The following is a 27,462-nucleotide window of genomic DNA, read 5'->3' as shown; positions in this document are numbered from 1 at the left end:
CTGAACATTCAATTATAGTTGAGGATTTACCCATTCTTGGGATTGTAGCCATCACCATATCAGGTAGATGATACTTTTTTACTAGTCCCTATTTGCTAAACTATCATCTACCTGTATATCTATCATCTATCTACTGACCTGTCCCAGAAAGTGAAAACACTTAATTATTTTAAAACTTCATCATGTTTATGAAAAGGGACAGTTATTATGATTAATCTAAAAATACTAATCACGATTAATGTTTACTCCCTTCCCACCAAAGATTACATAATCCTAAAGGTAAAGGTAAAGGTTCCCCCGCACATGCGTGCTAGTCGTTTCCAACTCTAGGGGCCGGTGATCATCTCCGTTTCAAAGCCAAAGAGCCAGCGCTTGTCCGAGGACGTCTCCGTGGTCATGTGGCTGGCATGACTAGACGCCAAAGGCGCACGGAATGCTGTTACCTTCCCAACACAGTGGTCCCTATTTTTCTACTTGCATTTTTACGTGCTTTCGAACTGCTAGGTTGGCAGAAGCTGGGACAAGTAACAGGCGCTCACTCTGTTACGCGGCACTCGGGATTTGACCTGCCAAACTTCCGACCTTCTGATCGACAAGCTCAGCGTCCTAACCCACTGAGCCACCGCATCCCTTTACATAATCCTAATAGCTGCAAAAGGCCTGAATCTTCTGGCTCTTTGGGGGTTGTTGTTGGGTTTTTTTTTAAAACAAAACAGTAAGAATGATGGCCGATTATGTTCTATTATCTCTAGAGCCTGCTGTGCATTCCAACTGCAGGAAACCTTTCAAATTCCTAAGCTCTGAAGATGTTACATTTTCATCTGTTTCATAAAAATCAGACACGGGGGTGGCAGCTTTTGGGGTGAGGAGACAAATAAGCTTTCTTTCTTTTTCTTTTTTTTTTTTAAATTCTCACTCACTCTCTGTCATCTCTGTGTTTATTGTAGATACCCAAATCAGAAGAAAATGTGCTGCTTTCTTTAAAAACAGCTTTGAAATCCATCTGAATACCTCTGCATTGTACTACACTGTATTTCATTTAACACTCTTCCTCTACACACACATACATGCACAGAAACGGGACAAAGGAAACATCAGGAACGAAAGTTTTGCTTTGTTTGTTCTGGTTTGCTTTTGTTTTTTTGCTTTTGGCTTTTTTCTCTCTCTCCCTTTTTTGGTGGCAAAGAGGCCTCCAGCGTAGAGCAAAGCGCGTGGGTGAATGCTGGAATTAGAAGAAAAGAAGTAATTTGCAGAGATGCCACCACCAGCTGAGTGGAAGCATTGTGACAAGATAGAGCAGACATTTTCTGATTTGCAGCCAAGCAACTTTGAACAGCAACAGCTCTGTGCTTCATGTTACCAAGGAGCAACACGCTTGCTGTAGTCCAAGGAAGACAAAGGATGAATTGTCCTGTTTTAGTACAAAAGCAAATAGAAATAGAAAATAACAACTAGAGAGAGAGAAAAAAAATCTTCAACTTCTGTTTCTCTGTTCACTCAGACATTTATTAATGAGATTCAATGCAGTCAACATCCAGCAGCTAGTGACCTGTCAGATGGACCATGCCAATTCTTGTTCAGGAATTGATGAGCAATTGGAACCCAGTCCTTTGCTTGGAGGTTGGGATGGCGGATTGCTTCTAATAGCAATTTGATGAAACTGTTGGGGGTGGGTGGGTTGGAAGGTAGTGTGTTCTATGTCCTGATAGATTTTATGCCACCTGAATTTGCCAGACAAACACCTGTGTCCTAGAATCATCATCCGTAGTTGGGCAGGGCTAATGAGCTCTAAAAACAAAGGGAATAAGCCTTGTGTATGTCTTTGCGTGGGTGTCTTTTTGAGATTGTTTTAAAAGAAATGCAAAGCTATCCATCCCATTTTGATACTGATACCAATCCTTTTGAACATAGGCTTGTTTCTGAAAAGTTTCTATAAAAGTGCTCCCTCTCCGATCTTGTCTGCACGCTTATTTTTCAGCTAAGGTTTTGCAATAGTGGACTGAGGTTTTGTGTAAATTTCTGCTTAAACGACATGAAACCAGGGTGGGGAGGGGGAGGGGGAAAGCTATTAGGATCGTTCAGCTTAGAAAGCACACAATCTCTTGGGCTTTGAGTATTTGCCCCAAATATCTATCAAAATGAAATGACATACACTCTTTTTTTCTTTACAAAGCTAGTAGCCATAAAACAGGCTGAAAGGCAGGAAATTTTTACAGAATATTGTACTACAGTGGCTAATTCCTTAGCTCTCTGTGATAGAGGATACAAACGGAAGAGACATGGTGATCGGATGTCATGGTATCTGGGAATGACCTTGAGAAGAACCACAAAGTAAACAATGGTCAGATAAGTGGCAGTTGAGTCTGCTTGGCAAGTGTTTCAGAAGGGCCATCTCTGATTTCTTGCACTGTAAAGGTGAAGGGGAAAAGATGTGCTTTCAGACTTGCAAGGTTATTTTAATGCAACCGTATAATAAAGTCAATGCTATAAACATTGGTATTATTTTTATAGACTAATATCTCTGTGGCTGAATCAGATCTACTAACCATTTCTTTTTCTTTTTACAATCCTATAATCTCTTGCTTCTGGGTGGGGTGACTGAGTGGACCTGAGTATTTACTGGCCAGATCCCCTTCCTGACACCTACACAGAGTTAGCAGCAGATATTTTCTCTTTGCACCCTGATAGAGAAACATCTGTCACTGCCTAGGACTGAACTCTCAACCTTCTGAGTGGGAGGCAAGATTCTTCACCTCTAGGCCACTGCACCACTCAGTCAAGGCTACTACCATATTCAGATCATATTCAGACTCAGAATATTCATATTTATACTGCCTATATAATATCTGTGTGGTGGCACAGTGGTTAGAATGCAATACTGCAGGCTACTTTTGCTGATTGCCAGCAGTTCAGCAGTTCAGTTCTCACTGGCACAAGGTTGACTCAGCTTTCCATCCTTCTGAGGTCAGTAAAATGAGGACCCAGATAGCTGGAGGCAAGATGCTGACTCTGTAAACTGCTTAGAGAGGGCTGTAGAGCACTGTGAAGTGGTATATAAGTCTAAGTGCTATTGCTATTGCTATCTTCCAACAAAATGGATACCCATGCAAACTTTATCAAAAAAACCACTTGATCACTCAAACAATAAAAGCTATGAAAAGAATATACTACCACACATCAAAAAATCTCAGATACAAGCAACACAACATATCATAACACAGAAATAGGCTAAAGCCCTTCAAAACATCTTAAATAAACCAAAAGACCCAGCAGCCCAAGAAATAAAAACTGAAGTCATCTGCAACATACATTGTAATGACTGTAACAGTCACCATATAGGACAGACAGGCAGAACACTAGCAGAGCAAATCCATGTACACCAACAAGTAGTAAGAAGACACAACAAAAACTCAAAAAAAATGTTACAGAATTCCTAGACACTTGGCATTCAGACAAATCAGCTATTAACAGACACATTTACACACAGGCCACATTTACACACCATTCAAAGAGACAATATGAAAACTAAGAAGGAAATAAAAAGATGAGAACACATCTCCAGCAACCTACAACCAGATAAGCATGGATTTACTCCAGACAAACAAACATACAGAAAACCATACCTAAATGAAGGAATTACTAAAGAGAACACTATATATAAAAAATGGCAGGACAAACTACTTTACATAAACAGGGATCAAACCCTGGTTTGAAACAAGTCAAACAGGGCATCTATGTTAATACTGAACAGCCCTCTCTCAACAGAGGGAGAGGGATACAACATCATCTATCTCCAGTCTACAACTCAGTCCTTTCAGCAGTTCTAATAAGGCTCCACACCAGTGGTGGGATTCAAATATGTGAACAACTGGTTCTCTGTGTCGATGCCACTTCCAGAAGTCCATTGTGGGCCTGGGCAACAAAAAAATTAGCTACCGGTTTTGCCAAAGTGGTGCAAGCTGGCTGAATCCCACCACTACTCCACACCCATTTGTATTACTCAGGTGATCTTGAGGACACAAATAAACCTCCAGGTGGCTGCAACAACTCTCTAAAAGAATGAAAACGACCAGCTGTCTGCCAGGAGTATAAATCCTTCCATTCCCCACCATCCAGTCAGAGCTGAAGTAGTTTCTTGGATGAGAAGTGAAACATCTTCAAAGAAAAACAAGAACATTCCAGTTGCTTTGTGAAAAAGCACCTTTGGGATAACCATTGACTAGGATAGTGTTTTTCAAACTTGATAACTCTAGCATGTGTGCATTTCAACTCTCAGAACTACCTGGTCAACTGGGAATGAAGATCCACACCTCTTAAAGTTGCCAAGTTTGAAAAACACTATAATAGAATAATATCTTTCAGGCTTTCTTAGTCTACCAAATTACAATATGGTCTTTGAACTGTTTTAAAAAATCTATACCTTTTATTTATTTATTTTATTTAACTTATATACCGCCCTATTCCCGTAGGACTTAAAATCCTACCATACAAAAGTTAAAAAATTTAAAACAGTTAATTATATTAGAGCCCAAAATTTTAAAAGTTATAACATTAAACCCAATTAAAACCCCTCAGTCTAGGCCTGACAGCTCAAAGAGCCAAGTTCTCAGGTCCCTGCGGAATGAGTGGAGGTCGGAGGCAGTCCTAAGTTTCATCGGAAGTTGGTTCCAGAGGGCAGGTGTCACCTGCCCTCTGGGAGTCACCCACCGGCAATCCTTTACCGGCGGTACCCTAAGAAGGCCCTCCCTGTGGGAGCGCACAGGACAATGGTAAGTTGATGCCGGCAGCAGGTGTTCCCTGAGATAATCCGGACCCATGCCATTTAGGGCTTTATAGGTCATCACCAGCACCTTGAATGTAACTCGGAAGGCAACCGGAAGCCAATGCAGCTCGCGGAGAAGAGGTGTTACACGGGAGTATCGGGGAACTCCCATCACAACTCACGTGGCTGCATTCTGCACCAGTTGAAGTCTCCGAGTGGTCCTCAAGAGCAGCCCCATGTAGAGAGCGTTGCAGTAGTCTAGCCGGGAGGCCACGAGTGCATGGGTGACTGTGCCTAGGGCATCTTGGTCCAGATAGGGCTGCAACTAGTGCACCAGGCGAACCTGGGCAAAAGCCCCCCCTGGTCACGGCTCCTATATGATCTTCAAAGTTGAGCCGTGAGTCCAGGAGGACGCCCAAGTTGCGAGCCCTATCAACGGGGGGTAACACCTCACCCCCCCATCCTTTTATCTGAAGTGTTTGCTTTTCTCAGTCAAAATTGTATCAAATTCAGAAAAAAGCACCACATACTTCTTCCAAAATGCTATGTAATTTTACAATATACACTTTCCCTTGCAAAAGCTGAGCTATCCACATCTCTTTAAATCTTAATTTAACCAATCTGGCACTGAACATCACTTACCAAAGCAACAGTTTTATGCAACAAAAATAAGTGCACAATAAATGCATCTCTAGCTTTCAAGCACTTTCTCTTGTTCTTTTATCATTTTGCTTTTCAAATTTCAGTTTCTTATGGTGGTAGCGCGTAGACAGGAAAATTATCTCTACTGACACCCAAATAATAGAAAATCCTTGCCTTTGATCTGTTTTATATTTACTCAAAAGTGCTACATTGATGGAAGGAAAATGGTACCTATTTTGTGTTCTAACATGTGTAGTCAGAGCAAATACTGTACAGTAGATTGGTATTCTATTTATAAAAGGTACTAACATTGACAATTTTTTTTAATCATGAATATTTGGCAAACACAGATTGACAGAAGTGGTAGAAGCCCAAGCTAAGTCCTTGTTTATACATCTCTTTGTGTGTCTCTGTGTGTTCTGTATACACAGTATGCATATATAGTAGAAATTGTGGATTATAAATTAACAGTGGTTTTTTTTTGTTTTTACTTAAACAATTTTCTTATTAGAAAAAAACAGCCTTAAACAAAGTGATACACTGAAATTAAACAATAGTGTTTGGTGGAGTCTACTGTGAAATTCTCTAACCAAAGATGCAGGTGGATTTAAATTTAGCCTGATAAAGTTTCTTAATTAGTTTTAGGCACGGATTAAAATCTGAGTTGGGGAACATAGCTATTTTACACCTCTCCCCCCACTCCCAGAGTAAAAACCAGGAGACTGTGAGGGTCCCGCCTTAGGCATGAAAGTCAGCTGGGTGGCTTTGGGTCAATCACCAGGAGGTGGTGAGTTCTAGTTCCACTATAGGCATGGAAACCAGGCTGGGTGACATTGGCACCAGCCAGTCTCTCTCTCTCTCTCTCTCTCTCTCTCTCTCTCTCTATCTCTCTCTCTCTCTCTCTGTCTCCTCCCTCCCTCCCTCCCTCCCTCCACTATTCTGGAATGACCCCCTTCTTTCTCCCTTTTCTTTTATTAGCACTCCAATTATGAGAAGCCAACCCAGAGTTCTCACTCAAGACCCAAATAATGAGGCTCAAATGACCCTATCTGGGCATATTATGCCAAGGTCTAACTCTTTGGAGAAGGTTGTAATGCTAGGAAAGATGGAAAGAAAGCAATGAAGAGCACAACCAGAAGCAGGGTGGATGAAATCCATTGCACCAGCAGTGGTGTACCATTGGAAAATGTGAAGGACCAGGTTGGGGGCAGCTCATCCTCTAGAAAATTTGGTCACTACGAATCAATTATGATTGAATGGGACATAATCAGTTAAAGTATTGTGAGAAAAGGGGAAAGTGGAAGACCTAATCTCCCTTTTCTGTCTCCTTTCATTTGAAGACCTTGATGGTTTGGGGAAAGTTGTTCTATCCCTAACGATCTTTGGGTTGGAAAAGTGGTTGTTTTTTTTTTTAAAAAACACATATGTTTTCCAATTTTACTTTTTAAATAGCTCGGAATATTTTGAGCGAGTCTATAGTGAGACGGGACGCGGTGGCTCAGTGGGTTAGGACGCTGAGCTTGTCGATCAGAAGGTCAGCAGTTTGGCGGGTCAAATCCCGAGTGCCGTGTAGCAGAGTGAGCTCCTGTTACTCGTCCCAGCTTCTGCCAACCTAGCAGTTTGAAAGCACGTAAAAATGCAAGTAGAAAAATAGGGACCACTACGGTGGGAAGGTAACAGCATTCCGTGCGCCTCTGGCATCTAGTCATGCCGGCCACATGACCACGGAGACGTCCTCGGACAAGCGCTGGCTCTTCGGCTTTGAAACGGAGATGAGCACCGGCCCCTAGAGTCGGAAACGACTAGCACGCATGTGCGGGGGAACCTTTACCTTTACCTTATAGTGAGACAATGGGAAGTTTTCCGTCTTACTTGTGTAATTCTGGAAATGGAATTGCAAACTCTAGCAAAAAAAAAAGTTTGTATGGGTTTATTTGGTCTATTCACTGAGATTTCATTTTGGAGAATTATATTTGAAGGTATCAAGATTCTTTGCTTCGAATTTGGCTTTTATAATGGGATTCAATATATATTCCTGACTTCCAGGAAACATTTAGCCATAAAATTATACCATTGGGCTTGGGTCAGGTTCAGAAAATGACCCAAGATATGTGTTGTTGGTTTTTTAAAAATAATAATAATAATAATAATAATAATAATAATAATAATAATAATAATAATAATGGTATTTTAATACATATGCAAATCAAGAGAAACTTCTAGATAAGGTTCTGAAACACAGACAATGTGTTACAGAGAAGTGAGCTTGTCTTGTCCTGCCACATCAGTCAAAAGCTCTATTGTCACCTCTGGGATTGCTGATCATGTGTGCATGAATATAACATTTGTCAAGGTTTTATGCACACTGTTGTTTTGTCAACTGATTTATGGGCTCCATATGGGTCATTGAGCATCAACTTCAAAATTACATTTGTTGGAATCTTAGATTCTTAGATCCAAAGCAAATGTTGGCATTAGTGCACTGGTACTGTACTGTGTAATCTAGAGAGAGAAGGATAGATCTTGGGAGTCAGAATATAAAAGACATTTCTTAGCAGAAAGACCCAGTCTGTTTCTCCCTGTTCATGCTACAGATTTTACTCACGGATAAATACATCTGATGCTACAATGCAGCATTTCCTCAATGTAATATGATTTTGGTGTCCTATGCAGCTTTTGGAAGAATATTTTAACTTTTAGAATATGACTAGGTAAATAAAGGATTATTCTAAGACCTAATTTGCATATTATGAGAATGAATTCAATAAACATCATTTCTCCACACTAGATTCTTCAGCACCTGAAACTAAGCTATGAACTTCATATTACAGTTAGTCCTCGAGGTACGAACCTAAATGGAGCCTGCCCATTAGGTTTTTAAGTCAAAAAATTAGTCAAACGAATCAGACTCAATTTTACAAAATTTTAAAACCAAATACATTAATTGAATCAAATGGATCGTTAAATGAATGAAGATCTGACTATTTCCTCCTAATTGTTAATTGCTCGCTGCCTGAACCGAGAGGCTTTCCACACTGCTGCCAACCGCCCATCAGCTGTTTCTGGCGCAGCCTATGGCTTAGGAACTAAATTGCCTCCAAGCAGGCTGCAGAACTCTCTGTTTGCAACTGCTTTTTTTTAAAAAAAACCTATTTGTTATTAGTCTGCTTTTTTAAAAAAAAACACTTGCCACTAATTAGCTTAAGAGTCTCCAGCCAGCCACCTAGAGCAGAGATGTCAAATTTGCGACGTCACATGACATCGCACAATGTATCGGCATTGTTTTGCCATTGCCAGCAATGGGGTGGGCACGGCTTCCACGTGATGTGTCTGGCCCGTGGGCTGGCAGTTTGACACCCCTGACCTAGAGGGAGATGGGGGAGGGGTTTACAAAACTGTGGGCTTTCAATAGTAACAGATGGAAGAGACCTTGAGGTCATCTAGTCTAACCCACTGCTCTCACAAGAGAGTATTTCTGATACATGCTATCCAGTCTTTTCTTAAAAGCTTTCAGTGATGGGCACCTACAACTTCTGGAGGCAATTTAAATTTAAAACCTATAAACTACAATAATATATGCTAATCTCCAAACGAAAAGCAAGGAAGCAACATTATAGAATGCTTTGTGTGGATGCTGGCTAGCATTTCTACAAGCAAAGTTTATCTTTGCAAAGTACTGTACTTACAAACACAATAGTTTGCCATGTACAGTACTTAAAAAGAAGAGCAGTTTCCAAAGTTTTCAAGCACTATAGAGTAACAGTTAAAAAAATACTTACACAAGCAATTTTAGTACTCCACTCCCTTGGTGCAGGCTACAAAAATCACTAGCTCTTGTTTGGCCATGTGACCAGGGACACCCCCCACCACCACAAAACAACAACAACAACAAAAAAACAAAAACCCAACCTTTTGCTGGCTTCAAGAAATTGCATTCATAACCTCCAGAAGCTGTGAATGCTCCAACACTGGAAGTCTTTAAGAAGAGATTGGACAGCTATTTATCTGAAATGGTATGGGGTTTCCTGCCTCACCAGAAGGTTGGACTAGATGACCTTCAAGGTCCCTTCCAACTTTTATTTTATTATTATTATTATTATTATTATTATTATTATTATTATCATTATCATCATCATCATCATCATCATCATCAACAACAACAACAACAACAACAGCAACAACAACCCGAACAGCACAGGCAAGTCACCGAGTTAAAATGGCGGCCATTTGCAGCAGTGACTAAATCCAAGTCACATGGCTACAGACGCCTCTTCTTGGTTGCAATTTAAAATTTCTTATGTAAGTACCCTTTCTGAATAAATTCGTTTTTGTGAAAACTCACTGTACCTGGGGAATTAACTGTATGTGATATTTTCTGTAGCTAAATCAGTGGAATCAAATGACTAGGAAAGTCAATTTTCTTTCAGAATCTTAAAAACAGCATCCTAGGGTTTTTTCCCCCCCCACCCCAGCTAAATGAATTTTAGCTGAACTAAATTTCAGCTAAATGTTAGGGGACCTAAATGCTACTGACTCACATTTCTGGGTTCTTGTGACATGAAACCAAAGCGAAATAAAATAAAATAAAATGGAAGAAATAACAATAAAAAGAACAAATATTTTACAAAAAAGCCTAAGAAAAGTGACCAATACAATGCCTCAAAAAGTTGATTAAAGTTTGCCTTGTTTTATCAAGTAAGGCTTCCCAGATTGAGAGACAAAGAGGTTTATTATCTTTCCCCCCCCCCATCACAAGTGTATACATATGTATGAATGCTGGAATGTACCTTACCAAGATGCTTCAGAAATTCAATCTATCATCCACAACAGTATGTATGTTATGGAAATTATGCTGGGCTTAATTATACTTAATGTGAATTATTCAAACCATAGCAGGGAGAGGGGGGAAAACATACAAAGGAGCCTGACATTTTAATTGGTCCTTCAGAACAGACAAAACAATTTCCTCTCCAGGAAATTTACATCTCTCCCATCAAAACAGTTGCCTCATGTGAGCAGAACTTCATTAACAAGATTAATTATCATGCCAGTGCCTGCTCATCAGGTGTGCTAGTCAGGTGAAGAGGTGAACGCAAGGGAGGGAAAGTAAGGATTGGCATTGATTTTAAAAGGAAAAATATATCGAAAAAACATCTTACCTTGATCATTAGCCATTTTGTCAGGATGTTCCACTGCAAAGCAAATACAATATTGTCAGATTTTTGACACTTTCTGGGATGTACATTGACACATCAAGTCAACAATTCTGTTAACCAAGTTTTATTTCAAGATGGTGCCACTTCACACTTTTCCTTGGCAGATTGATGGGCAGAAAAGGCGAGATTTTAGCATTTCTCAGAGTCATTTTGAGGGACTGAAAACACAAGTGTGACTTGGATCATCTGTGACTCATTACTAATGAAGTTAGATGTTGCTTTTCTAAATGGGGGAGTAATCCACATTGTTTTCCTTTTAGATGTGAGGTATCATCTGGAAAGCTTAATTAAATGTGAAAATGAGATGGAAGAGAGATTGTTCCTTTGAATAATTAGACAAAAATCCTCCGGTGTAATAGTTTTGAAAGCTAGTTCTGATTGAAGTAGTTAACATTTTAAGCCCTTTCAAAAAAAGTGCATCTCACTGGCTTTTCATAATAATTATCAAAAGAAAGATTTAATTACGAATGGTCTAGTTAAATGTCTAAGATTTTTACATATTGCTAGAAGTCCTGAAGTACAACCACAAACTCTTTCTTAAACTGTAGAAAATGACTCAACTGAAGTTCAAAACCTCATAGAATTCTAAACAGTATCCTATTTTTCAAAACCCAAAGGTGCTTTTCCAAAAGGCAACTGGACTTTCTTGTTTGTTTGTTTTTTCATGAAAATGTTTTGCTTCTCATCCAGGAAGCTTCTTCAGGTCTGAAGTAAAAAAGCACCTTTGGGACAACCATGACGTGGATGATTGAGAATCTCTATAGAAATACTGTTTCAAAATAGTAGACAGAAGTAAAAAAGTTTCCCAGGCACTTTGCCTAACAATGCTGTATGGTATCTCTATTTGGCATCCATGTGCCAAAGAAATTTCTGAAAAGCACTATCACTGGCCCTGATTTTCTAATCTTTTTTCTCTTCACTCAGTTCCTATCCAAATCAGAGGACATTTCACAGGAACTTCCTAGAGCTAAGTTAACTCATCTTCATGATTGCTCCTACTGTGTCAAACAGACTTCCGAATTGTTCCATCTCCAGCTGGTACAGTGTCAGAGAATGCACAGTCTTTTTGTGCTGAGATAACCCAGGAGTAAACACATTAAACAATGGTCTATATTAAATGGTGGTTTATTTTACACTATCTACAATATCATACACCAGGAACAATATACATATACATGTTAATATAGCAGGCTCCAACACACAGCAGTTACAGCAGGAAACAGAAGAGAGAGAACACAGCAGCAGAGCCTTCCCTTTTGTAAAACAGCTCTTAAAGGGACATAGACCCTGCTGAGTCATTCCCATCATTTCATCATACATCTCACATTATTTATTTATTTATTTATTTATTTATTTATTTATTTATTTATTTATTTATTTATTTAATTGGATTTGTATACCGCCCTTTCCTGAAGGACTCAGGGCGGTTTACAGGGAATTAAAACAAGAAATACAAAAATTAAAAACAATTAAAAAGATTATAACAGTCCCTGAAAGAGTAAAAACCCCAATTAAAATTAAAATTAAAATTAAAATTAAAATTAAAATTAAAATTAAAATTAAAATTATTAAAATTAAAATTATTAAAATTAAAATAATTAAAATTAAAATTAAAATTAAAATTAAAATTAAAATTAAAATTAAAATTAAAATTCTCAGCCTGGGCCAGAGAGCTCGAAGAGCCAGGTCTTCAGGTCCCGGCGGAATGAATGGAGGTCGTGGGCAGTCCTCAGCTCCACGAGCAGCTGGTTCCAGAGGGCAGGTGCACCCACTGAGAAGGCCCTCCCCCAGGGCGTTACCCACCGGCAATCTTTTACCGGCGGCACCCTGAGAAGACCCTCCCTGTGGAAGCGCACTGGACGAAGGGAACTTGATGCTGGCAGCAGGTGTTCCCTCAGATATCCCGGACCCAAGCCATTTAGGGCTTTATAGGTCATTACCATTACCTTGAATCTCACCTGGAGGGCAACCGGAAGCCAATGCAGCTCACGGAGTAGAGGTGTTACATGGGAGTATCGCGAAACCCCCATCACAACTCGTGCGGCTGCATTCTGCACCAGCTGAAGCCTCCGAGTGGTCCTCAAGGGCAGCCCCATGTAGAGAGCGTTGCAGTAGTCTAAACGGGAGGTCACGAGCGCATGAGTAACTGTGCGTAGGGCATCTCAGTCCAGGTAGGGTCGCAACTGGCGCACCAGGCAAACCTGGGCAAAAGCCCCCCTGGTCACGGCTCCTATATGGTCTTCAAAATTGAGCCGGGAGTCAAGGAGGACGCCCAAGTTGCGAGCCCTATCAATGGGGGTTATACAAGCTGGTTAGCTGTTAAATTATTACCTTGAGATGCAGAATGTAGTGGCACTGGCAATTATGTGCCTCTTAGAACATAATGTGTTACACTCGAACTGCATTGGTTGCCAGTTTGCTTCTGGGTCCATTTTCTCAATTTGTTTTCATTGCATTTTTTTTTGAGTTCTACTGAGGAAAGCCTTCAAGATCTAAGTATTTGGAAATTGTTTTTATATTATTAAAGAAAAACATGCATTATAGTCAGGCAGTTTTTCTTCTTTGGTTTTTCTTTGGGGGGGTGGGGGGTTGGCTCAATTCTGCTTTGGCATTTATAACAATTAACTGCAGTTCCATCTCTCTTTCTCTGTTGAAGTGGCAGCCAGAATCCCAAGTAAGATTAAAAAAAAACACTTGGCAGATTTTCTTAAAATTGGCCTAACTGAAGAGTTAGCTGAGATGTAAGAATACTTTCTCTATGAATGCCAATGCCCTGACAATATTTCCAACACTCTCCATTTTCAAATTTTCAGGGCAGGTGCAGAGATGGAGACAGAAGTCCATTTTAGCTTCCTATTTTACAGAAATATCCCTCCTCCATACAACCATTGGATGTAATAAAAGGGAACATATTTGTACCAAGGCAATATAAAAGTATTTCTGACATAATGGGATGTCAAATAGCAGGCTCATGCCCCAGAAATGACACAGTGCAATCCACTAAAATTTGAAACTTGCTTACACCAAATAGACAGAACCTTGGAAGGTTAAAGCTATAACCTAACTTAATAAATAACCTTCCAGTATAATATTCAAGTCACCAACGTAGCAATATTCAATTCAAAAAGGCATCCTTAATAGATCTAATTTCTTATTAATAGCTTCATTTAGTTTTATCCATTAGCGTAAGTGTAATTTCTTAATAAATCAACTCAAGAATTCATGTCTTCCACAGCAGAAAGACCCTCTTGTACTTAGCACTACATAATTTCCCATCTGATGCTCTCTAAATGTGATAGGACTACAATTCACAGAATTCTAAGATCTTATCTACTTTTGCACCCATGTCTGAATGATGCCAATTTGGTGAAGACTAAGCTAGCATTATGTTTAGAGAATGCTGACCTTATATCATCTTCCTATATCATATATATCTGAAAACAAACAAACAATGGGCTTCTAATCAAGATTTCTACCTGAAGTCTTTAAGCAATAAGAAAACTTGATAAAACAAGATTGCCTGCTGCTTCTACCTATCTTCAGAGGAACATGACTAGGATTCCACGGAAACAGGGCCTGGTTCCAATTCTACTTAAAGAAAGATTCATACATGTCAAATAATACTAAAATATGTCCATATAGTATTCATCCCATGTATGTGAAAAAGTTTCTTAATAAGGGTTGGCAGAGAAAGTGTGTTGATTGTAATTTGTCCCTTGGCAAAGCCACCTGTTAAGGACCTTTAATATTCAGTTGCCTTACAGAATCCAGTCTGCAATTAAAATTAATGTGAAAATTGGAAGTGACAGTTTTGAATAAAATTATGCCACAGTTGGAGCAGAAGGGAATAATTCTCATCAGTCTGACTCTTCCCAAATTCCCAATTTTAGATCTAGGTGAAAGCTATCACTGTCTCATGAAGAATGATTTGAAAAAACAAGGGATTTACTTCCTGGCGTGATATGAACATAGGCTACTCTTTTGAACTGATACTTTTAGTTAACTACATTCTTGAATGGAGCCACTCATCTTCCGATGTTCAGTTGCTCTTGGAAATGTTGCAACAGAAATGTGTATGCTGAAATGTTATTTCACACTTGGAATATTGTGTCAGATTTGGTCACATGACACAAAAAAGATGCCGAGGCTCTAGAAAGAGTAAAGAGGAGAGCAATTAAGTTGATAAGGGGTCTGGAGGTTAAACCATATGAAGAATGGTTAAGGGAACTAGGTATATCTAGCCTAATGAAGAGGTGTGACATGATAACTATCTTGCAGTACTTGAGGAGCTGTCACAGAGAAGAGAGGGTCAACTTAATTCTCCAAATCATCAGAGGGCAGGAGAAGAAGCTCATTAAAGAGAGATCCAATCAGAAACTAAAGAGAAATTTTCTGAAAATAAGAACAATGGAACAATCAATGGAAGAGCTTGTCTACCAGAGCTGTGGGTGCATCATTGTTGAGGTTTTCAAGAAAAGATTGGACAAAGATTGGGAAGTAATAAGATCTCATGCCTTGGGCAGAGGGTTGGACTAGAAGACCTCTAATGTCCCTACCACCCTTATGAGTCTATGATTTTAAATCTTTCTGCTATAAACACAGTGGAAGGCTGGAAGTGAAGGTTTGGCTTTTGCACGATTCAGCCTATTGACCATTATCCTGCAAAGTTGTGGCATGTTCTGTCATGTAAGTTCTGTCATTGGGCATGATCTAACAAAATGAAATTCAATGCTGAAAAAAGTAAGGTTGAACATTTAGGCAAGAAAAACCAAATGCCCAGGTATAGTATAGGTAGTGCCTTGCTCAATAGTAGTAACTATAGTAGACGCCTCCGGGTCTCCGGAATGGGGGGTGGGGTTGCGGATCCCCACGACGATTGGGAATGGCAACAGGTGGTTGCACGGGGGGGCCGCATCAATATTCGGGAGCGCCCCCCCGCTATCTTCAAGAGGTGGTATGCTCCGACCACCGGATTTACCCCATATTCCCGAGAGCGGGGATGAGCAGGCCCCTGAGCTCAGGCTGGTGTATTTTAATGCCAGATTGGTAGTTAATAAGGCTCCCCTTATCCGAGAGTTGGTTGAGGAGGAGCATGCCGATCTGGCTTGCATTACTGAGACCTGGTTGGGCCCAGAGGGAGGTGTCCCTCTGACTGAACTTTGCCCACCAGGTTTCCGTGTGCTTCACCAGCCTTGGGCTCAGGGAAGGGGTGGGGGTATTGTGGTGGTTGTAAGGGAGACCTTGTGTCCACGGGAGGCTACCGTTACTCAGATATTCGGGTGTGAGTCACTCCTCCTGAGATTTGACCCTGGGGCTCAGTTGGGCTTGTTGCTGGCATATCTTTTGTCTACCTGTGTAGCAGCGGCCCTGCCCAAGCTCCTCGACACCCTCTCTGGGTTGGCGGTTGAGTTCCCCACACTTATGGTTCTGGGGGACTTTAACCTGCCATCCCTAGGAGGTTCGTCGGGGTTGTCTTGGGAGTCTATGGCCTCCATGATGGCTATGGACCTGACCCAGGTAATTCAGGGCCTGACTCATGAGGGGGGTCACAGACTCGATCTTATTTTTCTATCTGGACGATGGCTTGATGATCTGGGAGAGGGATCTCCATCTATTACACCCCTGTCATGGACTGATCATCACCTCCTGTGGCTGGCCTTGCGTTTCACCCCCCCTGTCACGGGGTTACGGAACCGACCAGGTGGTTCCATCCCAGGCGCCTAATGGACCCTGAACGGTTCCAGGAGGTGCTTGGATCTGTGCCTGCCACCTTTGCTCACAGCCCGGTCGATGCCTTAGTGGAAGCCTGGGAAAGGGTGGCCACGGAAACACTCGACCGCGTTGTTCCCATGTGGCCCCTGACCTGGCGCAGATCCTGGCGGGCACCATGGTTCTCCGGGAGATGAAGCGTCGGAGATAAAGCCTAGAGAGCTGTTGGAGGTCCAGCCGGTCTGAGTCTGATCAATTGTGGTTAAGAACCTTCACGAGGTCTTATCTCACAGCGATGGAGGCAGCAAAGTTTAATTACTTCGCTGCCCTCATTGCGTCCGCAGATAATCGCCCAGCCACCCTGTTTGGGGTGACTCGCTCCCTCCTGAATCAGGAGGTGAGGGAGGAGCCCCTGCAGGGTCATCCCGAGGAGTTTAGTCAATATCTGGCAGATAAAATCGCTCAGATTCGGGCCGGCTTGGACTCCAACTGGGCAGAGTCTGATGATGGGGAATCGAGCGGTCTTGGGAACATTGCTTGGGAAGAATTTGATCCTGTGACTCCGGAAGAAGTGGACAGGATCATGGGGAGGCTGAGTTCCACCACGTGTTTATTGGACCCGTGCCCCTCCTGGCTGGTTTATGCAGCTCGGGAGGGGACACGAGGCTGGCTCCAGGCGGTAATAACTGCTTCTCTGAGAGACAGTAGCTTCCCTGCCGCCTTGAAGGAGGCAGTGGTGAGGCCCCTCCTCAAGAAGCCTGCCCTGGACCCGGCCATTTTGAACAACTATCGTCCGGTCTCCAACCTTCGCTTTTTAGCGAAGGTTGTTGAGAGTGTGGTGGCACATCAGCTTCCTCTGTTCCTGGAGGAAGCGGATTATCTGGACCCCTACCAATCGGGCTTTAGGCCCGGGTACAGCACAGAGACGGCATTGGTCGCACTGGTGAATGATCTCTGGCGGGCTCGGGACAGGGGTTGCTCCTCTGTCCTAGTCCTATTAGACCTCTCAGCGGCTTTTGATACCATCGAGCATGGTATCCTACTGTGGCGCCTCAGGGAGTTGGGAGTGGGTGGCACTGTTTTACAGTGGTTCTCCTCCTACCTCCTGGGTCGTTCGCAATTGGTGTTGGCAGGGGGGCAGAGGTCGGCCTCGAGGCCTCTCATTTGTGGAGTCCCTCAGGGGTCGGTCCTCTCGCCCCTTCTGTTCAACATCTATATGAAGCCGCTGGGTGAGATCATTCGTGGTTTTGGGGTGGGGTATCATCAGTACGCAGATGATACCCAGCTTTTTATTTCCACCCCAGATCAACCCGGTGATGCCCTCGACGTGATGTCCAGTTGCCTGGAGGCGGTGAGGGTCTGGATGGGGAGGAACAGGCTTCATCTAAATCCCAACAAGACTGAGTGGCTGTGCATACTGGCATCTCGGGTTGTCCACTCTATTCCATCTTTATCTATAGGGGGTGAGGTGTTACCCCTCGTAGATAGGGCTCGCAACATGGGTGTCCTCCTTGACTCACAGCTCAGTTTAGAAGATCATATATGAGCTGTGACCAGGGGGGCTTTTGCCCAGGTTCGCCTGATGTGCCAGTTGCGGCCCTATTTGGACCGAGATGCCCTACGCACAGTCACTCATGCGCTCGTGACCTCTCGGATAGACTACTGCAATGCTGCCCTTGAATACCACTCGGAGGCTCCAGCTGGTGCAGAATGCGGCCGCGTGAGTTGTGATGGGGGTCTCCCGATACTCCCATGTAACACCTCTGCTCCGTGAGCTGCATTGGCTTCCAGTTGTCTTCCGGGTGAGATTCAAGGTGCTGGTGATGACCTATAAAGCCCTAAATGGCATGGGTCCGGATTATTTATGGGAGTACCTTTTGCCGGTGTTAACTTCCCATCATCCTGTGAGCTCCCATAGAGAGGGCCTCCTCAGGGTGCCGTCGGTCAGGGAATGTCGACTGGCGGCCCCCAGGGGGAGAGCCTTCTCTGTGGGCGCGCCTGCCCTCTGGAATCAGCTCCCTGTTGAGCTCCGGATGGCTCCCAACCTTCGCTCTTTCCACCGCAACCTGAAGATTTGGCTATTTGAACTTGCCGGCCTGGACTGAGGGACTCGGATTTTAGATTTTAAATTTTAAATTTTACATTTTAGAACATGTTTTATTGTTTAGGGCTACTTGGTTTAATTTATTTTAATTTTTGTATGTTATGAGTTGTATATAGTGTTTTAATTGCCCTGTACACCGCCCCGAGTCCTTCGGGAGAGGGGCGGTATATAAATCCAAATAATAAATAAATAAATAAACTGTGAGAGGGATCCTAGTGGACAATCACATAAATATGAGTCAGCAGTGTGCTGCAGCTGCCAAAAAACAACAACACAGTGCTAGGCTGCATTAACAGAGGGATAGAATCAAGATCATGTGAAAAGTTAATACCATTTTACAATGCCTTGGTAAGGCCAAACTTGGAATACTGCATCCAGTTTTGGTCACTGTGATGTAAAAAAGATGTTGAGACTTTAGAAAAAGTGCAGAGAAGAGCAACAAAGATGATTGGGGGACTGAAGGCTAAAACATATAGGGAACGGTTGCAGGAATGGACTATGTCTAGTTTAATGAAAAGAAGGACTAAGGGTGACATGATAGCAGTTGTCCAATATCTCAGGGGCTGCCACAAAGAAGAGAGAGTCAAGCTATTCTCCAAAGCACCTGAAGGCAGGACAAGAAGTAACGGATGGAAACTAACCAAAGAGAGAAGCAGTCTAGAACTAAGGAGAATTTTTCTGACAGAACAATTAATTGGTGTAACAACCTGCCTCCAGAAGCTTTGCATGTTCCAACACTGGAGGTTTTCAAGAAGAGATTGGACAGCCATTTGTCTGAAATGATATAGGGTTTCCTGCTTGAGCAGGGGGTTGGACTAGAAGACCTCCAAGGTCCCTTCCAACTTTATTATTATTATTATTATTATTATTATTTGTTGTTGTTGTTGTTGTTGTTATTATTATTATTATTATTATTATTATTATTATTATTATTATTATTATTATTATTATTATTATTTATTATTATTTTGTTGTTGTTATGTGTGTCAAGAATGCCTGGCCTCTTTTTGACTATTGTTACACAAGCACACCTAAACTCTGTCAAATTGTAATTTAGTGACACTGTTACCAATTATGTAACAGTAATTTATGTACCTCCTCAAGGAATAAGTAATTCACATTTCTGAATAGTCGTGGGTTTTCTTGGAAGTCTGGCTGGAATCAGGTAAGGTGGCACAAAAATTATGTTTATTTTTATTTGATTTACATTAATGTATATCACAAATATAAATAGGAACTTAAAGAAGAGGAAGCTAAATATTTAATAGGAAAAAATAATTGTTGAATTGTACAAGGTACTTAAAAGTAGTATTATATATATATATATATATATATATATATATATATATATATATATATATATATATATATATATATATACATACATACATACATACATACATACATACATATATATATATATATATATATATATATATATATATATATATATATATATTTCAGTAGACTACATGTACTATATTCAACAACAATTTACAAGTTATTATTGCAGTCTTCCAAACATTGTACACACACATTTGCATACTGCAGAACTCAGTTACTCTTTTTCTTATGCATCCACGTGAAATTAAATGCCTTATGCTCCATGTCTCTTTAACTCTCTCTGTGGGAGCCTACACATAGTTATTGTCAATTTTCCTTCTATGCAACATCAAACATATTCTTTAGCATTCTAAAAGGAAAAACAATAATCCACTGTTGTATAATCCAGAAGGTAAACCAACTATTAGAAGCTCTTGGCATCATATATAGGGAAGCAGATATATTGGGGAGAAAAATAAATCAGTTTTAATGTGATGATCCTCAATCCTTTTAGGGTTGAAAGACATTACATATTCATGCCAAGGCTTTAAATATATTCTGCGCAGGTTTTTAGAAAACAGAATGAAATGAGGATTTGTCCCTTTTCCTTTTTTTAAATGCCTCTCCTGGTTGATCTAAATTTCCTTTCTCTACAGAATTTTGTGATATCTCACATAAATTCCACCAAGGGCATGATTCTGAATTGATTAACTGCTCAGTGCTGATTAGATAACCAGGTTCTGTCTATTCCACCATATCTCATTGCACAGCAGTTATTATGCTTTAATGCTGTGTCACTTGCCTTTTTAGAAGCCTCTAACACCCCTTTTCCCTTCCCTTCTGCGCACAGAAGAAGTAAAATTAGTAGGGCACAAACATTTAGATCTTGGCTCATTACAACAGAAAGGAAACAAAGGCAGATTTGTTTTGTCAGGAACTGCAAATACTTAAAGAAGAATTCAGAACCCATGAGAGAATAGACTATCTTTAAAAAAAAAATCCTGTTAAAGAAGCTACCTCTTTCCCAGCTGCTGTCATGTGCATACCTATCCCCTTTAGCTGAAGTGTGCAGACTGACTACTCTGTACTTGAATGGGACATCACTAAGAAATCTCAGCCTGGTTTGGGAAATCAAAAAGAACATCCTGGAAGAAGATAAGGGCAAAATGCTTCCATATTGTCGCCAGAGCAACTACATCAGAAGGGTCATGTGGTTCTATTCTATTCTATTCTATTCTATTCTATTCTATTCTATTCTATTCTATTCTATTCTATTCTATTCTATTCTATTCTATTCTATTCTATTCTATTCTATTCTATTCTATTCTATTCTCTCTTTATTCCATTCCATTCCATTCTATCCTATCCTATCCTATCCTATCCTATCCTATCCTATCCTATCCTATCCTATCCTGTCCTGTCCTGTCCTGTCCTGTCCTGTCCTGTCATGTCCTGTCCTGTCTTGTCCTGTCCTATCCTATTCCATCCCATTCCCTCTTTATTCTATTCTATTCTGTTCCATTCCATTCCATCCCATCCCATCCCATCCCATCCCATCCCATCCCATCCTATCCTATTGCATTCCATCCCATTCCATCCCATCCCACCATACCCCAACCCAACCCAACCCAACCCAACCCACTCCATCAATGACCAGCAAAATTTAAAAGAACGAAAACAGAGTGAAACAAATACATAGAATGATATATTAACAACTGGCAGAATAAACAGCAGAATATAACATTCACTCCTCTATTACTATGAATACCATTGTTACCCAGGTGATAAATCTGAAACATTAATTAATATAAAACAAAAACTATGCAGGTAGTTTCAACTTACAACCATTCATTTAGTGACTGAAGTTACAAGAGCACTGGAAAAAATGACACAGATCATTTTTCACACTTACAACCATTGCAGCATCTGCATGGTCACATGATCAAAATTCGGATGCTTGACAACTGGCATGTATTTATGATGGTTGCAACATCCCAGCGTCATGTGGTCACCTTTTGCAAAATTGATGGGAAAGCCAGATTCACTTAACAACCTTGTTACTAACTTAACAACTGTGATTCACTTAACCACTGGGGCAAGAAAGGTCATAAATTGGGGCAAAGTCACTTAACAACTACCTTGCTTAGCAACAGAAATTTTGAGCTCAATTGTCATTGTAAATTGAGGACTACCTGTATATCCCATACTTTATGCAGTAAAGTTTTGACTTGAGGATGTCTTTGAATTGTTGAGCTGATGAAAAAGAACCCTCAAAACCTGTTCTCTCTCTTTGCAGTTGCATTAGAACCCCGTTGATATTTTTTAGCAAATATGAATCCAACTTGAACAAACTTTCCGAAGTCTGCTGAGGCTACATTAATTTTATTTTATTTTATTTTATTTTATTTTAATTCCATTTATATCCCGCCCTTCTCCGAAGACTCAGGGCGGCTTACAAACTTAGCAGTAGCCTTCATTCTATGTATATGCCTGCTTATTAGGGCTTTCACACACACCCCAAGCAGCATTATTACAAAGTCAGCTTAATTGCCCCCAACAATCTGGGTCCTCATTTTACCTACCTCGGAAGGATGGAAGGCTGAGTCAACCTTGAGCCTGGTGGGATGCGAACCTGCACTAATTGCAGGCAGCTGGTGTTACTTAAGGAGGCATTAGCCCACTGCTCCACCAAGGCTCAATTAAGTGGAAAGCAAACAATGCAAGCTTCACTAACACATCCCTTCTAAATTTCTGTTAATTCATTAAAACTGTTTTTAGGTAGGGAGGCAGTTTCTGATATTCAATTTAATTTTGCAGCAGCTGGTCTTGACACTAAGGAAGATAATCTCATTGAAGATTGAAAGATTTTCTCATGCAAAATAATGCAGAAAAAAGTATTGCTTCGGGCTTGGAAACTGGACACCTGTACTGTGCAATCTATCAAAGGGGTTGTGGATGGTTATGTCAAGGATGGAACTTTGGCAGATACATGCCTCTGCCTTTCATCTTGCCTTTAGATTGGGGGGGGATGTTATTTTCAAGTGGGTTAAATGGAGAAACGAAACCTCTTTGATTCAGCTCAAGACCATGAGAGCCTGAAGTCTTGTCAAGGACACCAGAACAGGTGTGGCTTTGAAGCACATGGTTCCCATAACCAAGTGAACTTGTTGATATGAATTACATAAGACATTGAGGGTTTAGCTGGAAAAAATATTGTTTAAGTCTATGAATTGGTACTGAAACCTCAGACTTAATTTTTCTTCGACAAAACCATACAGTGTAAGATTTTTGGAAACAGAATGAAACTGGAGTTTTATTTGGATTGTTGAGCTGGATGTTGACAGGTTATTTCTGATGATGATGTGTTGATATTATCCATTCAATCATGCCAAACCCGTGACAATTCTATGGGCCAGGTCTCTCCATATCTTGAGTTTTTCTATGCTCTGGCTGGTGTCAGTGTTGATGGTGTTCAGCCACCAAATTCTTTGGATTATTTCTAATCTCCCCAAAAAACAATTTCATTTGCTCCCAGAGCAGCTCAGATAAACATAGTGAAACTTCATGCAGCTTCAGACACGTGACTATTCCTCACCACTCAACTATCAGTCTGGCTAGCAAGCTGACTCAGCATCCTGTCTCTTGTCAAGTACAAGCAGAGAGGCCTTGGTGTGCTAAGGGCACATATCCTGCTGCTGAAAATGAATTCAAAGGAAAGTGCTTGATGTGATCTGTTGAAGTTTTAATTAGGTGGACAAATAAAGCACAATAAAAGCTCTTAGGGCAGAAAGAAGAAAACAACTTTGTCTCCTGAAATTAAAGTCACCATTTTAATATTTGTTATTTGGTTTGGGACAAGCCATTTCTACATGGGAGCCCTTATGGTTATATTGAAACTCCTATTCCCAAACCTCAAACTCAGGAAACTACACAGTGGTGGGATTCAGCCGGTTCGCACCACTTCAGCAGAACTGGTAGCTAATTTTTGGTTGCCCATTCCCAGAATGGAGTTCCAGAAGCAGCATCCACAAAGAGAACCGGTTGTTCACATATTTGAATCCCACCACTGAAACTATACTAGGGGAGAGCAATAATGATTCTCCTTTTAGAGATGAAAAAATAGGTTAGTCCTTGGACTATCTTGGACTACACAATGATACCAGGCTGTTTGAATACAGCTAGACAAGGGGATAGTTGCTTAGTGCTGCAAAGAGGCTAAAAAGGAAACACAAGTCCTTAGACAATTTAAACAAGGTTTATCAACCTTGGTAACATTAAGATGTGTTGTCTTCAAGTCCCAGAATCGCCCAGCCTGCATTTCCCCAGAAATGTCTTTTTAATGTATGCCGATCAGTGTACGTTCAAAATGACAATAAAGCTCTTCTTCTTCTTCTTCTTCTTCTTCTTCTTCTTCTTCTTCTTCTTCTTCTTCTTCTTCTTCTTCTTCTTCTTCTTCTTCTTCTTCTTCTTCTTCTTCTTCTTCTTCTTCTTCTTCTTCTTCTTCTTCTCCTCCTTCTCCTTCTCCTTCTCCCTGAGGAATTCTGGGACTTAAAGCCCACTCATCTTAAAGTTGCCAAGGTTGAGAAATATTTAAACTGTGCCCTCTATACTTCTTTTGACACATCGTTACAGTACAATTGCATTGCTGTGGTCAACTTTTCCAGTTTCTGCTTCCTTGCAATGGGGAAAGGCAGCAGAAAGAACACTTATTCTAATTCAAGCTGCAATCCCTCTACCCCAAAGCAGCTTACTCATTTTTTCCCCACACTGACCCTATTCCTCTGTAGTTGTAGGCAGTGCCTTTAGTACGAGGAATGTGAAATGAATAATATTGGTTAATTATAGTTAGCCTCAATCTTCATTTTAGGATATTATATTCCAATTACCACATATATTGATATTTAACATTGTGCTATTTTAGCCTGCAATTGTAAATAATCTTTATAATTACAAAGGGAAGGCATGCTACAGAACCTGTCAGTCAAGAATTTCGACTGGACGGGTCTATGAAGCAGACCTGTTCTGCCACTGCCAATGCTTTGTGGAATATCTTTCTCTCAGAGATAAGGAAAGGCCCCAGTCTCTTGACTTTCCACAAAGGGGTCAAAACCTGGGTGTGTACACCTGCTTGGGGGACACAGTGGTTCACACAGTCATGGGTCTGCTTGGCCCCATAAGACACCCCTCCCCTGCCCACCTGTATTAACAAGTGCTAACCTCCCCATCTCAGAACTCTTCATCATTTCAAATTTTATAATGTTGTTTTGTATTTTTATTTTTTAAAAAATTATTCTGTTTTTAAATGCTTAACTTTATCAATTAAATTGTACACCACCCAGAGTCCCTCTCTGAGGGAAGTATGTGGTTAAGAAGCTTGGAATATAAATAAATAAGTAAATAAGTAAGTAAATGATGAATTTATTTTTTTTAAAAAAATCAATCCCCCTTTCCCCCCCCCCGCCGAATATAGCTGCCTCCTTTATATAACCTAATGATTGATATTATAGGTTCTTAAAACACAGGCAATTGTGATCAAGCTTCCTTCAGGCTCTGTTTAGCTAGCTCAGGGGTCTTCAAACTTGGCCCTTTTATGACTTTTGGACTTCAACTCCCAGAATTCCTCAGCCAGCATGTCCACAAGTCATAAAAGGGCCACGTTTGAAGACCCCTGAGCTAGATGTTCCAGTCTGGGGGCAAATTTAGCTAAGGAGTATTGGAGAATAAATTGCCTGTCCCTGAAAATGTTGCAAGAAGACATTCCTCAGACTCCTTCATAAAGGGAGTAAAAGCTTCTAACTAAATTGTGAAATGGCTTTTCTTTATAGTTCTGGCTGCCAGAAGACCTCTTCTAATGTCTCTTTTCCTTCCTACTACTTGATGTAGGCAGAATAGGAGGGCTGTACATGTTTTAGCGGTTGGGCCGATCAATGCTTTACCCGCTAATTCCTTGAAGACAATATTTTCCCCACAATGACCTAGAACGACACTAGGCCATTATAAGGAAAATAAAAGGGGATACGAGCTGCTTTCTTCAAGTGGAGGAAAGGAAACAAGATGATCTAAAAAAGAGAGAAACCATCAACTGCCAGCTTCCAAAGTTGTTCCTCAGTAAGAAGATCAGTAATAGATCATTATTTTAGTCTAACAAGGGATTGCTGTCCTATAATAGTTCTTTGAACGTCGTCTCTGCTTCATTTATAAGGGTGCAAATCCCATATGTGATGCACTAAAACCACAAAGGGTACCAGTGGGTTTCTTATCTGTGTCTCTGATTCTGTGTGTGCTCATATGTACATTGGCACGCATGGTTTGCATTAATAAATGTGATACAAGTGTAAATTGCATGAGCATATAGGGGGATGTGGTAGGTTTCTCAAGCAGGGATCCCTAAAACCTTTCTTGCAGTCCTACTTGTTATGTCGTGGGCTCTGGTGAGCAGGAATGAAGACACATGGCTGAGTACAGAGAAACTCATTCTTTTATTCAAGCTGGAACTGTACTTAGGCGTGGGCCGCTCCCAACCCCAATATATAGCCAAGCCCTATGGTAGCAACCAATAAGATTGAACCCGTGCTTGTTGCCTGAGGCTGACCAATTGCAGGCCCGGAGACGGCCTGTCTGGGTTGCTGGAGAACCATTACTTCTCCAGCAACGCACGAGGTGTGGTACCCAAAAGCCCAGTACATAACACTACCGTATCACCCTCCCACTCTTCCATGGAAGCTTGTTCTGCCTATGGCCACTAGGCACTCTTTAAGAAGAAAAGTCCCCTTTGCATCTTTACTTAGAAGGAAGAGAGTGAAAAATCCCACTTTTGGTTTTCTTGCCCTTTCTGTAACTTAGCAGAATGTTTGTGGTGTCAGAGAAGATAAATTCCCTAGCAGGCTGAGGGTGCTGATTGCAGAAGAAAATACATGTTTTTATTTTATTCTGATTTTCCACTCTTCTCCCAGCTGGGACAGTTTTGTAACTCAGCTAAAATTATGCTAGAAGGATGTCTTTCCTTGTCCTGAAGCCTACTAGAGAGAGAAGAAAACTTTTCTGTTCCTGACTGTTGGTTCAGAACTTGAATTTTGTAGACTCTGCTGGTCTTTTACTACAATTTAGATTTAGAGGTTTAGATTTGACTGAGTAACTCTTTAATGCCTAGATATTTAGGGATGAGATTGTGTGTGTGTGTGTGTGTGAGAGAGAGAGAGAGAGAGAGAGAGAGAGAGAGAGAGAGAGAGAGAGAGAGAGAGAGAGAGAGAGAGAGAGAGAGAGAGAGAGAGAGAGAGAGATTTCTTCCATTTACTTGGGTCCAATTCTTGAAGGCTATCCTGTCAAATCCCTAAAGTTTTCTTAGTAAGATTTCAGAAGTTGTTTGCCATTGCTTACTTTCTAGGACTGAAAGGATGTGATTGGCACAGCCACCCAACTGGCTTGGTGCCTAAGATGGGACTAGAACTTACTATCTCTCTGGTGTCTTAACCACTTCTCCTCACTATACAGTATATACAAAAATAAGCTATAGGCTCAATGGAATACAATTTTTAAATTAATATCTATAGATAAAATACTGCCCTGAAAATCTATAGTCAGCACACAGGACATAAAGCTTCCTTTTTTTTGTAGAGAGCAGGAAAAAATTCTTATATAATATGTTACTAAACTTTGGTGTAGCCATGAAACAATTCAGCTGAACATATTAATTTTTAATATTCCAG

The 27,462-nt window shown here is 40.9% G+C and overlaps 1 protein-coding gene across 1 annotated transcript in view; it reads right to left on the bottom strand.

The window, feature by feature from the left end:
* The window catches only part of DCC (DCC netrin 1 receptor), a gene marked incomplete at its 5' end in the record, with an annotated part of 1,185,616 nt that overhangs the window by 99,643 nt on the left and 1,058,511 nt on the right, over nucleotides 1-27,462 (bottom strand). Inside the window, one exon of the mRNA XM_081315662.1 lies at nucleotides 10,564-10,596. Within this exon, the coding sequence (XP_081171788.1) occupies nucleotides 10,564-10,596 (33 nt within the window). The remainder of the gene's footprint in view (nucleotides 1-10,563; nucleotides 10,597-27,462) is intronic.

Source organism: Vipera berus (genome assembly GCF_964194415.1).
Source record: "Vipera berus genome assembly, chromosome: 2".
NCBI classification, from domain to species: Eukaryota; Metazoa; Chordata; class Lepidosauria; order Squamata; family Viperidae; genus Vipera; species Vipera berus.
Note: the sequence above shows the minus strand (reverse complement) of the source record. Positions and strands in the feature narration are given on the sequence as shown.